The following is a 17345-nucleotide window of genomic DNA, read 5'->3' as shown; positions in this document are numbered from 1 at the left end:
GGGGAGGGGACTTAGACAAGGTTTCTCAGTGTAGCTTTGGTACCTGTCCTGGAACTAGCTCTTGTAAACCAGTCTGGCCTTGAATTCAGAGATCCACCTGCCTCTGCCTCCTGAGGGCTGGGATTAAAGGTGTGTGCCACCACTGCCCAGCTGAAGCAGGTATCTCTTCCCATCATGATTAACATATATATATATATATATAAAATCATCTCATAACAAGAGTATAATAAATATTTCTTAAATGAGAAAACTAAATAAAGGAGAAAGGTTTCTGATACTCTTAGATCAAAAAGATTACTTTAAAAAACAGAAACACTGATATAAGGTTCTCATAAATTTATTTCAACAGCAAAAACTATCAGTTGGAGTATACAAATAAATGTTTTGAGCCTTACTATTCTCTCCACATCACAAACACAGACAGAGGCCCTGGAGGGCTGGTAAGGGGCATTTTCCTGGCCTGGCAGAGTTAGGTTCAACTGCAACCAATATCCCTGACAGGACACTTCTTGTGAGGAATGGCTCATTTTAAGAGTATTCCAAACATGTCCATTGTAGGAACTGTGAAGAAAGAGAGCGAGTGACATAGGTCATGAAAATTCATTTCTAGACTCCTCTCATATGTCTATCTTATAGAATTCTGACCTATTTGTGAGTTTAAAATTCTACTTCAGAAGTTTTTATTGGACGAAAAAGATCACACACTTTGTATAGCGCTAATGTACGGGAAGCGACCACTGCCTGACTCTTGGAGGTTACGTCACAGTGCAGAGTCCTTGGAGGAAGAAAATGCCCTGAGGCCACAGCTCCATTTTTAACCACTCTACCCAAAGTGCTAAGTGCATTTTCAAGCATATTCTGAGACTGTTTAGAGCTCCAATAAATTAGGGAAGGCAAATTCATAGATACTGAGGGTGAGAATAGCTATTAAATCTCCCCTCAAAATCTTGAGAGACTGCAGGGACTCGACCTTGGTACACAGAAACCAACTACAGAACTGGTCACTTAAGTGCATCCTGACTTGAGAGCTGGTGTTCATGAGGCATGCAGTAGGGCAGTCTCTGTGCTTTCTAAGTAAGTGACTATATCTGCACAGGTTAGACCTGGTCACCTGCACCATCACACATCGAAGTCCTCCAGCTGTCCCCAACTGGCACCTATTTTAACTTTCACTTTCAGCTTCACAGAAAGTTTTATAGCACGTTCCATTTCATTCTTGACAATCTGAGCTACCTACAAACAAAGAAAAGAGGTTAATAAACTCCGCCCGTCCATGGATGTTTCCCAGTCACCCACTGAGAAAGGGATAAGCCATACTGGCACTCTGCATCCAGTGGTATTTAAATAAATCAGGTATACAGACTGCCCTGCACTGAGGAGCAGCTCAGAACTTGGAAACCCTCAGGGCAAGCCTGACTCTTCGCTAAGGTTTCCCAGACAATCATCTCTGTATCAGGATCCCCTTACATTTAGTAGACTGAACATAGTTAGCTTTTCTCCCTGTAGGGACTAACATTTGCAGCTAGCCTGTGCTCCAGAGAGTCCAAATACACTGTGCATGGCAAAGGACCAGTCCTCCTGACCCCCTCCATCTCTGCTGCCTAAAGAATGGACAGTGCACGCAAAAATACCTGAACAACATCCTCTTCTGCCACTTCATATAAAAGCTCGTCGTGAAGTTGAAGGATGAAGAAGCCTCCTCTCATAGGACAAAACATCCCTTTAAGTTTTCTCTTTGGCAACAATCCTGCCCCAAGAAAAATAGAAAACTACTTTTTTGTTTTGTTCTTAATAATTTTGAAAACATGACATTGTAACCAATATACTGAAACACACAGGACTTGGAACTGTCAGGAGGACTGAAGCTGGCAGCTCCCTAGCCTCACCAACAGGGGAACTCAAATCCCCAGTAACATGCAGAAGAAGGAATAGACAGAATATCAGGATCTCACCCTAAGACTTCTCCAACCTGCTTCTCCTGAGTATCCAGCCTTTTCTCTTTTCATGGATTCCTTCACCTGATGCGTGGCAGCACCAGGGGACATGGGGCCCAAGCACTACTCTAGACAACAAAGTCAATTCTTCGTTTTTGAGACAAGGTTTCTCTGTGTAGCTTTGGAACCTGTCCTAGAACTCGAACTGTAGTTCTAGGCCTCAAACTCACAGAGAATCTGCCTGTCTGTGCCTCCAGAGTGCTAAGATAAAGTGCATGCATCACCACCACCTGGCTTCAGAGTCAATTCCTTTTTTTAAAAAAAAAAAAAAGTTTTTCCACACAATTTTATTCATTACTTCTATTGTTAAGATTTTTTTAAAATTATTTTTTTAAAAAACCATCTTTTCTCATTTTACATACCAATCCCAGTTCCCACTCCCTCCCCTCCAGACTGACGACTATCTTAAATGTCATCATAGAACCTTCATCCAGCAGAGTCAATTCTTATCAGGCCATGTTTCAAAAGGGCTTTCTTGGTGCCTTGATGTGGTTAGACATGTCGCACAGAATCTGCATTTCCTTGACAGACTGTACTCTCTGGACATTTCTAAACCTAGGTCCGCATGGGAACTTAGCACATCTGTTAGTACCATGAATGCATGTTAGAGTGTGTCCGTTTAATAGCAAGGATCTGAATTTCCAGTCAACTTGCAGGTCAGTGACTAGTAAAGTGGTGAAGAACCCCTGTTCTAGGCTCAACTCCTTTTCCTTACTAGCAGGGCCGACGGCAGACTGAATCCCTCATAGCAACGGCATCTCCCGTGTGCTCCCACGTCACAGCTGTCCTTCCTTCCTGGCATAGACATTGCCTACTTATCCTTCATGCCCAGCAATAAATTTCCCCTTCCGCTAACATCTGCCACTTCTGCCATAAAGTCCTGTAAGTACACTGATGCTCTGTAGCCTGAGTTTGTTCAGAGGTAGCTTGAGAACCAAGACAGCTAAGCCTACAGCTGCTTCAAACAGGGCACCAAAGCTGTGTCTGTGTGCCAGCCTGGCTGACATTACCTGCCCCATGGCTCCCACTAGCCACAGGGACTATCTAGATCTGTGGTTCTCAACCTGTGGGTCATAACCCCTCTGGGGTCAAATGATCCTGTCACAGGGGCCACACATCAGAAATCTTTAGTATCAGATATTCACACTACAATTCATATGGTAACAAAATTACAGTTACAAAGTAACAATGACAATCATTTTATGGTTGGTGTCACAGCCTTGGGAAACTGAGAAGCACTGGTCCAGATGCTCTCGTTTTTTTCTCCGTTCTGATCGTAACTCTGCTCTCACCATTTCCCCTGGCTTCAGGCTTCTGACCCAGAATGCAGCAAGTGAGTTTCTTGTCCTCTGTGTCCTCTGCCTTGTTGGGAATCACTGTCACTTAATCTCATGATTTATAGCTTCTAGCACTCAGCACGACACCGTCTTCATGGACAACCCCAGCCACACAGGCGCAGTTGTGAGTCCTGCTGGCACCGCTCCCCTGGGAGTCACACAGCTGTTTATTCAGGGGATGCAGTGTTGCTAGAGGATTTTACATTCAACCCATGTCACAAGCATCTACTTCTAAATCTCTACATAGTTTCTGTAAACTATACAAAGCTCTTCTGGAAGCAGCAAATTCCATCCTGAACTGTTGCTATTAAGTTTTTCTGCCCAGGGCCAGCAGCTTACCCTTGCCCTGTATGCCCCAAACCTCAGCTTTCTCCAAGAAAGTTAAAAAAAACAAGGCAGTAGTGATGGACTGCCGTCTCACTAGCACTGACACGAGGTGGTGGGAGTGAAACATGGACATGTAACACACGCGGGGAGAGCAAGGCTCCGCATGATTACTACAACAAATGACTTCTCCAGGAAACCAGGGACAGAACCTGACAACAAAAGCATTAGCAGAAGATTGTGTGGTAAGGTCACCTCAGAGAGCTGAGGTCACAAATAGGAACGTCATCAAGGTCCTAACTGTGTTCTGGAGCCACAAAGGAGCCCTGACTCCTGCATGTGCGGTCAGGCTGACTTCCTCCAGCACTCTAGCTGTTTTTGCTGGCTCTGCCTTTTTGGTCACCTCTCATAAATCAACAGCAAGGCAACCAGCTGTCCTGGGATAGGGGGCAAATCCCCATGTCATGGAAAATACATGAGCATGCTAAGACTTGAAGTTTACCATTGTAGATTTCACAGAGGGCTGTCCAGGGACACAGGACACGTGATACAAAAAGCCAGGTGGTAGTGACACATGTCTTTAATCCCAACACTCAGGAGGCAGAGACAGGTGGATCTCTGTGAGTTCAAGGTCAGCCTGGTCTACAAAGTGAGTTCAGGGACAGCCAATATTGTTACACAGAGAAACCCTGTCTTGAAAAACCAAACGCAATCAAAAAAAGAAAAAAAAAGACACCTCAAAGTGGTACAGAAGCAGGAATCCATCTTTTTACAAGTCAGGCATAATAGAAATGAAAATAGAGTATCCCATGACTGATTTTCTTCTGATCCAAAAAGACGTACTTTCATAAAAGCTTGTTACTTATGTTAAAACATGGTATGCTTACTATTTTAAAGACTGACTTTTGGGTATGTGTATGTGAATGCAGGTGTCTGAGGAGGTCAGAGGTGTTGATTCCCCTGGAGCTGGAATTACACGCCATTGTGAGCCTCCTGATGTGGGTGCTGCGAATTGAACTGAAGTTCTCTATAGAGCAGTATGCACTCTTAACCTCTGAACCATCTCTTCAGCGCCCCTTTTTTGAAAGGTTTATTTTTAATTATATTATTGTCTTAAAAATGTTAAAGCAAGCTTGAAAGTAATCTAATTTCCAATGTGGTAACTATAGCATATATAATTTCTCTATATAACAACTCCTTGGCATCATTAATAATTTCCAAGAGTATAAAGGCATCTGGCACCAAACTATTTGAGGATTCCTAGAAGTAAAATATAAAAACGCCCTCCCCACACCCCCTTTCAGTGTCACCATTTTCACCATGTTTGATCTGGCCAGTGCCTTGTTGGCAGACAGACCTGTCCGGCCATTCTGGAGCATGCTTTCCCGATGACCGTGGGATCTGAAGGATGAATAGAAGGTCTCTAATTGCTTCTGGATGTTAACTGTGGCTGTTTTGACAATATCAGCAGCTGATCCTTGGACTGTAGTGTTGATGGCCTGACGTTCAGCCTATAAAAAACAGGTGCTTAATGATGTGTCAACATGGCCTCACATTGGGCCTCAGTACCCACAAATCAGTGGTCATGTCTACAGCCAGAAGTCTAGACTGAGATGTGACCCAGGACACCAATAGGGAAGTCTCATCCTAAAAGTGACAGTCCTTAGCCCGCCCTTCTGAGAATCCACATGAGACTGAGCATCAGGCTGGGTGTTCTGATCTAAGAACCCTCAGTGCTCGGTTAGCTGTACCACACCTAGGATGCTGTCATTTGTTCTAGAAGAGCCAGAGCCCTGAGGGATCTTTACAAACTTCACTCTAAAGATTTATTCCTAAAAATACTCTTGATTCTAATTAGACATAGAATATTCTTTGTAACACACATTGGACATTTCCCAGACCAATGGCTCCCTCATCCCACACAAATTCTAGCCAGAAGGCCTGAATGCCCTCTAACAGGAATCAGAGATTTGTACAGGTGGTAGAAGCTAAATTAGTCGCCAGAGAAAAAGTAGGTTCTGTATTCCCAAGTATTAAATTATACCTTCCCTGAAATAATTGCTACCAGTCAAATGAAGAACAAGAGGGGAGGGATCCTGGTTTAATATCCAGGGGCAACTTGCTCACAAATACTAGTTCTGGTGCCCCCAAACAGCTTGTGAAATGGCAAGAGTCTCTTTAAGGAAGGCAGTCAATGTCAATGGAGTTGGAGTGTTCCTCTGAAGATGCTATACTCAAGCTCTAAGGTATATTCAACATCTGCTGAAGAGACATGGGATTCCCTCTGTGTATTATGAACATGTTTTATTACCATTGATTAATAAAGAATCTGTTTCTGCATATGACAGGGCAGAATAAAGCCAAGTGGGAAATTCGAACAGAGATATATAGAGACAGTAGTCAGAGTCAAAGAGACACCATGTAGCTGCCAAAGGAGAGGATGCTGGAACCTTACCAGTGGGCCACAGCCTTGTGGTCACACACAGATTAATAAAAATGGGTTAATTTAAGATGTAAGAGTTAGTTAGTAAGAAGCCTGAGCTAATAGGCCAAACAGTATTGTAATTAATAGAGTTTCTGTGTGATTATATGGGTCTGGGAGGCCAGGAAATGAACAAGCAGTCTCCATTTACAATAAAGCTATTGTGAACTCTAAAGAGTGATTGGGTTTCAGAGTGTCACCACTCTGCCTCTGTGAAACCAGTCATTTCTGTGAGTAGGCTGCATAACCGTCATTGCTGCCTTTCTCAGTCATTACACATAGGAGTTTATTTTCTTGACTAAAGGCAACTTAAAGGAAGAATGAGTTTATGTGGCTGATAATTTCAGGCTTCTGTTTATCACTGAGGGTGAGACAAGGTAGGAAGGCAAAGCACAGTCAAGATCAGAGGGAGAATACATGTATGGGCTTTGTTTGCTTGCTTTCACCCTGCTTCCTCCTGTCTTATATAGTTCAGGACCCCTCTACCTAGGGAATGGTGACACTCTCAGTGGTCTTGGTCTTTCTACGTCAATTAACAATCAAGACCCTCTCTATAGCCATGCCCCCAGACCAACCTAATCTGGGCAATTTTTTAAAAGGGAGAAACCAAGGGAAATAGTCCAGGCATTGAAAGACACTCTTTCTCTTCGAGTAATCAAAAGATTCCACAAGCAGCAGCCAGAAGGTGTGGAAAGCTGACAAGATCTAATAGGCTTTAGGGGCTTGGGGAATCATATCTGGGACCAAGAACAACAAACTAGTAGAAGAGGCCTGGTAAACCATGGGGTGCAGTAGAAAGCCATCTCTCTCTCTCTCTCTCTCTCTCTCTCTCTCTCTCTCTCTCTCTCTCTCTCTGTGTGTGTGTGTGTGTGTGTGTGTGTGTGTCTTTCTCTGTGTGTGAGGGGAATGTGTACACACACACACACACACACACACACACATACATGAGTGAGAAAAATAGTCTGGCCTTAACAGCCTTGCTTCAAAACATTTCTGTACCTGGAATACTATCCAAGTAATTAATTCCATACTGTTGGTCATTCTAGTCTTCTGCAAAAAGCAACATATATTCTTTCTGAATAAAAGTGGCATCAGGTAAGCTCAGATTACATTCTTGATCTTTCCTATGCAATGTGTGACACTCAGTAAAAATTAATGAGGACAAGGAGTGAGGTGGTATAAATGCTATCTGTTTTATAGAAAATAAAGAAAAATGAAAGACCAGCTATCATGATTGCTGTCATAGAAGACCCTCCACTATGTCTTGATGTTGGAAGAAAGCTCTCAGCAGGCTGAGTAGATGCCTGTTCCATGCTCTTCAACTTCCCAGCCTCTGGAATCCGCTATCTTTGACAAGAATGGAGACACAAAAGGGAAAAGATGTGCTCCTTGTTCCTAGGAGACCCATGTCTTGTGGGGAGAAGAAGAAGAAGAAGAAGAAGAAGAAGAAGAGAACAGGAAACAGTGAGGCAATAAGATAATAAGTGTTTGGGTCTCAGTGCTGGTGGCCTCGCCATCTCTTCTCCTTGCCACACTAGCTTGGACCTATGGTTCCATTCATCCCTCTGCAGAGGCCAGTTGAGCTTCGACTGTGTGCTACACCTACATTATGATGATGGGGTTCTCACCATTCAGACCTGGCATAACAGCCACAGCAAAGATCTCACAGGGTTAGACCCTGCCATTAAAGCTCTTCCAGCTTCTAAAAGGAGCTCATTCCTAGGACTCTGAACTTATAATAGCCTTCGAGAATCTGTTCCAAGATGTATCTCCTCCCTGCAACCAAATAACTGTGCATCCATAAAGAATGCTCTTATACACTGCTTGCTTTCTGTCTTCCATGATGTAAGACCTGGGTTTCCCAAGAGGAACAATTACAGAGTCCAGTTGACTTAGACATTAAACAGCCTGAAATCTGCTGTGTACAGAGGCAGGACAGTGAAGCTGTGACAAAAGTCAGTGTCACTTAAGGCCCTAACACACATCAGTGTCCTGACAGCACTAGATGCCAGAGAAGTTGTACAGCAGACACTGCCATGGAAAATTATGGAGAAATGACAGAATGAAATGCATTAAAATTGGAGAATTTGGACTATAATAGAAGCTTAATATGCAGATAACTAATACTTTTATGACTCCCCACAATTTAAAAGCAATTTTAATAATAATGTAAGCAAATGTCTTCAAAAATTTATATTAAGTTAAAGCAGTCCTGTTCACTACGCTGGATAGTCTAATAGCCTCTAATAAAAAAGTAAAAGGGATAAGTAGATCTAAAAGGGCTAATGGCTGGCTGACCTGGATAATGTTAGCAAACTGTGTGACGTGAGAAAGAAGGCAGGGAATGAAAGGCAGTGGAGTCTGTGCCCAGATTGATGGTGCAGCTCTGCAGTCAAAACCTACAGGCTTTCCTGTGGTACAATGTGAGTTCAAGGCCAGGCCAGGCATTCTCTCTCTCTCTCTCTCTCTCTCTCTCTCTCTCTCTCTCTCTCTCTCTCTCTCAAAGCTGGGGGAGGGAAGGAGGACCAACAGGAATGAAGATGGGAATATAATTCAGCATTCGCGAGCTTTTGCCTGGTGTGACCGATGCCCGAATGTTTAACCCCAGCCCTGGGGAAAGGTGTTTATTTACCACTTGTCACCACGGCTAACAGTTAGCATGCTGAAGTCTGAGTGGGCAGATGTTTACACTAAACTGAGATGTCACTCCAGAAGCCCTTTTGAAAACTGATGGCCAACTTTGCTGAAAAGTACACGTCAAAACTCAGAGAAATTTCAACATACATGGGCTTTATGATAAGGATTGTTGTCTTTGATTCCTGGCAAATATCTACGTCTTCCCAAAATGGTCTGAACAAATCCATCTCTCCTACAGTTCTTCACTGTGTCCCTCATGAAATGATTAATCCCTGCAAAGAAAATACAGAAACAGTTACAACCACAGTCCACCCTCTGTGTCATTCGCTGTTTCAACACAACAAACCCACCATGCCTCCTGGTTATTGTTCTGACTACTCATCACAGCCTGCGCTCTCTGTCAGAGTGTCACTGCTCAACCATCTGTGTCCATCTACCTTCTAACCTGTGAAGGGCCTTACTTGCAGGTGTCCTGTCCATGCAATCCTGAAAGTGGGGCTCCTAGTCTTTTCCCCTCTCTCCTTCTTTATATCTTACTCCTGCTTCTTAAATTTCAACTCCAAGTTTTGGGGTTCACGGTCATCTAGAAATGCATAGCCCCAAAGCTATATACATACATACAGACTGCAGAAAGCAGGCGTCATCTGAAACACCTCAGTGGATCCCCTCTGAAGACATGCTGGCTGTGAGTCTAATCCAGCAATGTCAGCCTTTTACTTACTTAGAACAAAGCCTTCTATCTTTGCAAGTATCAAAGCAACTTTCACTAAAATTTGAGGGGGAAAAATAAAAATCCAGACACAAGGGGCAGTAAATTAAAACATTTAAAAAGGTGCCTACAGTAAGTATCTTAATCCAACAGTAGGTGCTAGTGAGCTGCCTGCTGTGAGCCATGCCGGTGACCAGACCCACTGAGGGCTACTTCACTCTCCCTGGTTGGCCCATCAGAGGATCAATTCTACTTCCAGATGCCTTTCCTCTCCCCTTAGCCTCTACATCCAGGACAGGGATCGAAATACAAACTAGACTGGACACTGCACTGGAAGATTTGAGAAGGTGAGAAATAAACCATCCCCCTTCCTAATGGCTGCTCTCTGCTGAGCATGTTGGAAGGAACTTGAGCTCTGTGAGAACATGAGTCGGTCTCTCATTCAGCGCTATTTCAAACATGATGAGTTATCTACAAAGTAGAGCAACCATGACTTTATAACAGCAAGTCTCTAGGACCAGGATTCCCAGGTTCACTGAGTCTAAAAAGTTAGGCTTAGGTTCAGAGAACGGCCAAGGTTAGAGTTGTCCATGAAAGACCCTTCATCACCCCAGAGCCTTCGTTTCTGCTTCTGTCTTTCTCCAACAGGGCTTCTGACACACGGTCAGTGGCTTTCAGAGCAGCATGACTTCAGTCTTACAGAGAGAAAAACAAAGCAATACAGAGCTCTCTTCAGCACAAGCTTTGTCAGGGGGCACCGAGTGACCCCCTTTTCTTTTCTCTTTTCTCCTTTCTCTCTCTCTCTCTCTCTCTCTCTCTCTCTCTCTCTCTCTCTCTCTCTCTCTTTTTCTTTCTCTTTCTCCCCCTCATTCTTCATCCCCCTCCAACTCTCCTCTCATATATTACATCCCAACTGCAGTTCCCCTCCCTCCTCTCCTCCCAGTCCCTCTCCCTCACCTCCAGATCTTCTGTATCTTAGTGAAGTACAGAACATGGCTACATCCATTTGTCTAGAAATAAATAGCCAGGCAGTGGTAGCACATGCATTTAATCCCAGCACTTGGGAGGCAGAGGCAGACAAATCTCATTAGTTTGAGGCCAGCCTGGTCTACAAGAGTTAGTTCCAGGACAAGCTCCAAAACTATAGAAAAACCCTGTCTCAAAAAAATAAGAGAAAGAGAGAGAGAATTTAAGGTACCCAAACTGCTCTATAACAGTTACTCAGAGTTCATAAGTGTTTTACTGATCAACCTAAAGCTAACTAAACCCAAATTAAGTCAATGTCCATATTTTGGGGGGAGGCACAGTACACAGCACAACAGCAAGTATGCCTGATAGTACATCTAACTCTGCCTTTCTTTAAACAGGCTGATCTTAATGAATAATGCAATAATGATAATAATGCATGCCATATGCCCTCAATAATTCCTGACCAAAACTTCTGATTAACAGAGATTTTAGTAAATTTCTGTGATATTAAGTTAATTAATGTGGTGAGTAGATATAAGATCCTTAGTTTAGACTTCTTACCTGTATATCTGGACTTGAAAGATTCAATGTAGTAAGCAGCATCATTTTCTTGAATGCCCATCTGTTCTCCTAAGGATTTAGCTCCCATCCCATATATGATTCCATAACAAATCTGAAAGGAGGCATCACACTCAGTCAGCTAAGCTCACAGCTATACAAAGTGTAAGCACACATGCTCACTAGGTCTGATACCTGGTAACGTCTTTACTTCAGTGTGAGCACAGACATGATTAGATCAGTTTTGGACCCACAGAAGTGGGTACTCAGCAAACATTTGTTCTGCCTCTGAGCCTTACTTTGTGCGTATGTGTGAGTGTGAAGATACGGGTAAATTTGAGTGGGGGAAGGAAGCAGTCCAAATAGGAAGACTGCTTTCTGTTTGTTCTGTGTCCACCACCGTTCCTTAGTGATCTCAGCAGCGTCTGCTAAGGCAGCGTCCAGAAGTCTTCGAAGCAAGCTCTGCAAATACTCCTCTCCTTGCCCATGGATAAGCACAAACATTTTGATAATAGGAGAAACTTCACCGGAAAGAAATATCTACAACTCACAGTTGCCTACAGTCGCACATTCCACAAAAATGCAAAATTCATTGGGGTTAAATATAAACCTTCTGAGTCAATCTTGGAAGTGGTAGATGGGAATGAGCTACCTAGTTAACAGTAAGTCCTGCCTGAAGTCATGCATGATCTTGTCATAGACACCTGACCTCTTTGTAGCCAAATGTTCTCATCCAAAACTAAAGATGGTAGTGTTTGGAACATGACTTGTGGGTGTTTAAGAAATTGACACAAAGCAAGCTCCATATGAATGGTAAATAAAATTTTAAAAGAAAAATTGCATTAAATGTTGATCAGAATTCTAAAAGCTTTTAATGTGACACTTAAGGAACCTATCCTCCTTACTTAAATATTTTGTGAGGCTTTTTTTTTTTTTTTTTTTGGTTTCATTTTGAGATAGGATCTCACTATGTAGTTCTGGCTGGCCTGACTTGCTATGCAGACCAGACTGACCATCATGTCTGCCTGTCCTGGGGCGTGAAAGTATGTGCCATCACACCTGGCCAAGGGCTTGCTCACTTTAAACCTCCATTTATTCTTCCTTTTGGCCTCTAACACTGTTTTGAGAGATTCCTGGCATGCTCTGGTTGTCTGCATCAGTTTGTACCACTTAGCGCAGTCTGGTCTCAGCAAGATGTGAAGACTGGATCACCCAGTGCATGTCGAGGCAGAACACGCATTGTTCTAGCAGGTTCACTGCTGAATGAGGCAAGTGCTGCTGGAGAGGATCCTGGTGGTCTGTGCTTTTCCTGACTCTACCACTTAAACTGAGTGTAAACAAATCTCTAATGTTGTGTCTGTTCCCTGCTCCATCCATCAAACAGGGATATAAATAAGGCCTATCTCAAGAGCTGGCTGTGGGGCTTAATTACAGAAACACTTCACCTGTTTAGTAGGCTTTGCTCCTTGCTAAATGGAGAGGAAGAGCAGAGCTAGCTTTTCAGACAGTGGGAGCAGGTGTTGGTGTACCCTGCACCGGTGAGAGGAAGCATCACACACCAGCATGCCAGCTGAGTTCAGGAAGACAGTGAACCGACAACAGGTCTGATGTCCCACAGGGTGTGTGGTTAGGAGGTGCTAATACTAATCTAGCCAGGAAATGTGAACATGGTCTTTGACTCCTCTGTGACTGGCAGTGACCCCGCAAAATGCAAGAACAGCAGCTGAACAGCTTCAGGCTCTGACAATCCAATTCTACTTTCAAAAGCATTAAACTACCTTTGATATAATATGCACTTTGGTTAGATGCTATAAGAAAACATAAAAATAAGAATATGGAACTTTCTGTCAAGACATTTACTGATGAGAGATTAATTATATATACACACACATACATATTCTTCCTCGTGTATAATGACTTCCTCCACCACAACTGCCACTTGCAGGTAAACACCTACTAAGTACCAGGCACCATGACTAGCCACTCTATAGACTTAAATACACAGGGCTTTCTTGACACTGAGTGCCCCCAAAGACCTAGTTATCTGGTTTATTCTACTCTGTCTAGGAAGCAAAACCTACAACCACAAGACAAAACCACAAGACAAACTAGATTCCTATGAAGGTGCCTTGAAAGATCCAGACAGAAATCATTCCTCAACTGAAACTAATGGCTAACTCAAAACGCCGTGAGCACTTAATTCTTTCCACTGGAGGAAGCGCCCACTAGGGTCACCTGCTTTGCTTGTTGCCTCAGCTCCTCCCCAACAGAGTCAGGCTCCATCATCTTCCACTCTGCAGCAATGCTCTTGAAAACATCAGCTCCAGTGTTTAAGACTTGAATGAGGCGACAGTCACGTGATAGGTGAGCCAGGATCCTCAGTTCAAGCTGAGAGTAATCAGCAGCCAAAATTAAACCACCTGAAAAGCACAACTACTTTAAAAGCTAGCACAGCTCCCTAGACCACAATTTAGCAACATGACAGAAATGCAGTTTTATTAGTTTATGGTCACGTGTTCCAAAGTTAAAGCCTTACTCAAGTAAGAAAGAGTTTGTTTCTGTGCATGATCATGTTTTCAAGTTTTCATGTGTATGCAGTATATATCAAGTCACCCCGATATCTGTCTCTTGACAATGGGTGCCTTCCTCGGTATTCCCAAACCATCTAGCTCGGGGTAAAACAGTCCTCTCATGCTTCTCCCACTCCTTAGGGATTAGAGACTTAAGTTTCCCTCTGTTATACAGAAAAATCATATACATATTAGGTTTTACAGAAATCACATCATAGAATATACCCTGAAGAAATGACTGCTGAATAAATAAGTAACAGACAAATTGATGTTTAGTAAGTGTATGTTGAGTGTGCTTTGATTCAACAATAACAAAGTTATTAATAAAAAAAAATCAAGTTCCTAAAGGAGTAAGCCAAGTGTCTGTGGATTACAAACAGCGTGATTAGATGTGCAAGGCAAAACAAAAGTATGATCAAAGTATGGAAGATATTTTGACCGCTAGCACCAAGGACAAGTGGCCACATTATAAAAAATGTAGTTATAAATTAATAACAGACTTTATAAGCTCACTAAAATAATCAAGACAGAAGAACCTCAAGTATAGTAAGAATGCAGAATTTCACACATAATAAGAGGAATGGAAATGAAACCTACAGCAAGAAATAAATTTTCCTCACTTAAAATGGCAGCATCCAGAAGCTTGCACAACACACTCAAGCAAGTGTGTAAGCGACATTAGGATGCTATTCAAGGGAAGCAAAGGGCAGCTTTCTGCCCACAAGGCAGCAGTTAGACACTGTCAAAATGAAGCTGCTTGTCGTCTGTGACTCAGCAAACAAACGCATAGATTATGGTGCAAACTGAGCACACACAGGTTAAGCTGCTTTCTACTTCCATTTCTTTATCTTGAGACAAGGGCTCACTGTGTAACTGTGGTTGTCCTAGAACTCACAGATCTGTCTGCCTCTCTGTTGGGACGAAAGGTGTGCACTACCACATCCATCTACTCCCATTTCTTTACTGACAAGCACAAGTCTTTAATATGAAAATGTTAGCTGAAAAGCCCAAACACAGAAGTATATACAGAACAATAATTTAGATAAAAGTCAAAGGATTACTTAGCAAAAGGTATGGATATTTGCAAAAGGAATCCTAGCAAATTCATAGCAGCTATTTTGTGAAGTGACTGCGTTAGAAGCGAGGAGCAGGTAATGAAGAGGTCACTGAGAAGGGAGGGAATGAGGTCAGCGGATGGCAAGTTTCTGAATGCCGGCACGTCCGTCCAGAAGCCCTGCAGGATGGGCTGCTCCCTCCCATCTGAAGAAGCTGATGCCAGAGTTGGGTCTACCTGGCAGCCAGAACTGGTAAGCGCTTAGGAAGGCGGCGTGCATAGAATGGGCACCAGGACATCCACAGGACCCTCACAGCTAAAGTGGGTTACAAATATATCTCACTTCTAAAAAAAAGAGATGCAAGGAATTTTTTTAAAGGCGTTTTTAGTACTCAATTCATTTTAAAAAGAGTATGTCTGAAACAATTTCAGCACGTGGGTCTACTTTTCAGGTGTAAATTTTATGAACTCTAAACAAATACCAAGCACCTGGAGACTTGTGCTTGGATTCCTCCAGAGACAGGTGTCTCCGTGTGAGCAGAGACCAGGAGAGCCTCTGATGGGGCCTCCTGGGCCTCTGTGCTCACCACACTCCTGCCGCACCACACATTGACTTTTAACAAAGGCCTCTGTGCTCTGTGGGATCTGGAGAGAACTTTCAAATACTGGAACTTGGGAAATTCACAGTGGCTACTAGGAAACATCAGATTCTGAGCATCTCCACACCAATTCCTGTTGTGCAGCACGGCTTTTCAATCCAGCGTGCTCTTTCCTCTACACCTAGGGAAGAAACATTTGGGCCTAAGGAACGCTCATTGCTTCCCTGGGTTAGACTGAGTGTCTCATGCTGATGGTTTCTACTGTCAGGAGAGTTAGCTCACCAGACTAGTTCATCATGGAAGGGAAGTTCTGACAGAACTTAAAACACCTCACTTACTAGGACCACACACTGACAAAAGATAAAGAGAAGATGGGTCCAGCAGCAATCATGAGGCGATTACGGGGCTCGGTTACAATCTCCAGGTGTTCTGAAGACAAACAGATGTGTGATTTAGGGCTGCAGCTGTCCTGGCAGTCACTCAGCAACAGGAAGCAAGCAGACATTAATAGAAAGCAAGAAACACAGGGCAAACAAGTCATAAACAGGGACCCAGAATTCTGCTCTTCCAAGTCAATGGAGGAGCGCGGCAGTGAATTCTCTAACCACGGAACCCCACAGAGAACTACATTTTGCCGAGCTTTCCAAACAGTACTCAGCAGCTACTGAGTACCACATCGGTACTGGGGTGAGGCAGCATCCAGCATAGGAAAAATAGAGGCCATAATGCACATTTCTGAATCCTACTCATAATTCAGGCTTCCCAGTGCCATTGAAACAACCATACAGCCACCTTACCTGGGAACGGTACAAAGGCATGGCGCATGCTCACTGAAAATGGCACCCCTCTATCTGAGACCATCTCTTCCGTCAGTGCCCCATTCCCAGGGTGCGGGCCATAAAACTTCTTACTTAGTCGTCTGCAGTACAAATAAAATCATCAGCTGGAACATGACGAATCTCAGATACATAGAAGGTCTAATTTCCATCTAAGAAACCTAACATGGCCTACCCTGAAGCCCATTTTAAAGGAAGATATTGGACCTCTCTGAGCAAATGCTCAGTAGAACATGCAGGCACTTCTGTAATCGTCTTCCTCAACTGCTTCTGAAACAATCCATCCCCAAGCCCTTTTAACTCCACAAGTCTCTAACCAGACCTAAGGTAAGCAAACTATCTACTGCTCCCTCTTGTCAAGTACACATGGGGACGGGGCGGTGCTGGCACAACTAGCCTCTACTTCCATATTTGACTTAAAGCACACAGTGCCAGTACCTGGAAGCAGGTCTACTACCTTTTACCATTGACCAGCTTCACCATAGATTTCAAATGGATACCATCTAGACCAGATGGTAGGTCCATTTGAATGCACTGCATTGTTTTATACGCTAGGGTCTTTCTGAGTCATTGTGCTCACAAACGGATAATATCAATATAGAAATAACGTCTACCTGGCCATTGGAAGCAGGCTTTTGCCTGGAGCTTGAGAAGGTGGGCTTTCCCTTACTAGTGTTGGCATCTTAATCTCAAAATCTCTTGGCACATTCTGGATATTAGGTTCTGTAAAGGTTATCCGTCCTAAAATCAAGAAGAAAAAAATTAGAAAAATAAACCTGACAATCAACCAATCGACTCATGATCTTTCTTAAATCCAGCTGGGGGCTGGCAGGATGGTCCAGTGGGTAGGAGCACCTGACAACCCGGGGCAAACTCCAGAACCCACACAGTAGGAGACAACTGACTCCCACAGATGTGACAGCAAACACATACATGATTAATGCATGCACGTGCACACACACGCTACTAATGTAATAGAAAGATTTTCAAAAGCATGCTTGATAATGCTAAACTTGGTTTATATTTATTTAATTTTTCTACTTATTCCTGTGATCAGCAGTGATAAACGAACACAAGGTCACTCTGAAAGTACTCAGCTACAATATCATGTTCTTCATTAAGCTACTTCTAAAAATCAATGCCGTGACAGGAAGCAACCTGGGAAACTGAGCCCACAAAAGGAGGACCACGACAGCATGACAACAGGAGGCAGACACACTAAGGAGCAAAGCTGCCTGGTAGCTGGGGAGGGGCACAAGCCAGAACCCCGGGAGCA

General features: G+C 43.4%; 1 protein-coding gene across 3 annotated transcripts in view; it reads right to left on the bottom strand.

Annotated features, from left to right (window-relative positions):
• Window positions 1-321: 321 nt before the first annotated feature.
• Window positions 322-17345, bottom strand: part of Polq (DNA polymerase theta) — an 85105-nt gene continuing 68081 nt past the window's right edge. For 2 of the 3 annotated variants that reach the window (XM_048422437.3, XM_087899943.1), the window contains 8 exons: window positions 16684-16810; window positions 16031-16152; window positions 13246-13430; window positions 11014-11125; window positions 8922-9046; window positions 5013-5166; window positions 1632-1747; window positions 322-1233 (listed from right to left, as the gene is read on the bottom strand). In XM_048422437.3, the coding sequence (XP_048278394.3) occupies window positions 1120-1233; window positions 1632-1747; window positions 5013-5166; window positions 8922-9046; window positions 11014-11125; window positions 13246-13430; window positions 16031-16152; window positions 16684-16810 (1055 nt within the window). In that variant the 3' untranslated portion in view covers window positions 322-1119. Of the gene's footprint in view, window positions 1234-1631; window positions 1748-4974; window positions 5167-8921; window positions 9047-11013; window positions 11126-13245; window positions 13431-16030; window positions 16153-16683; window positions 16811-17345 lie in introns of all 3 variants that reach the window. The other variant, XR_007229580.3, reaches the window with a different exon arrangement.

Source organism: Myodes glareolus, chromosome 2, assembly GCF_982192425.1.
Source record: "Myodes glareolus chromosome 2, mMyoGla1.1, whole genome shotgun sequence".
NCBI lineage: Eukaryota > Metazoa > Chordata > Mammalia > Rodentia > Cricetidae > Myodes > Myodes glareolus.
Note: the sequence above shows the minus strand (reverse complement) of the source record. Positions and strands in the feature narration are given on the sequence as shown.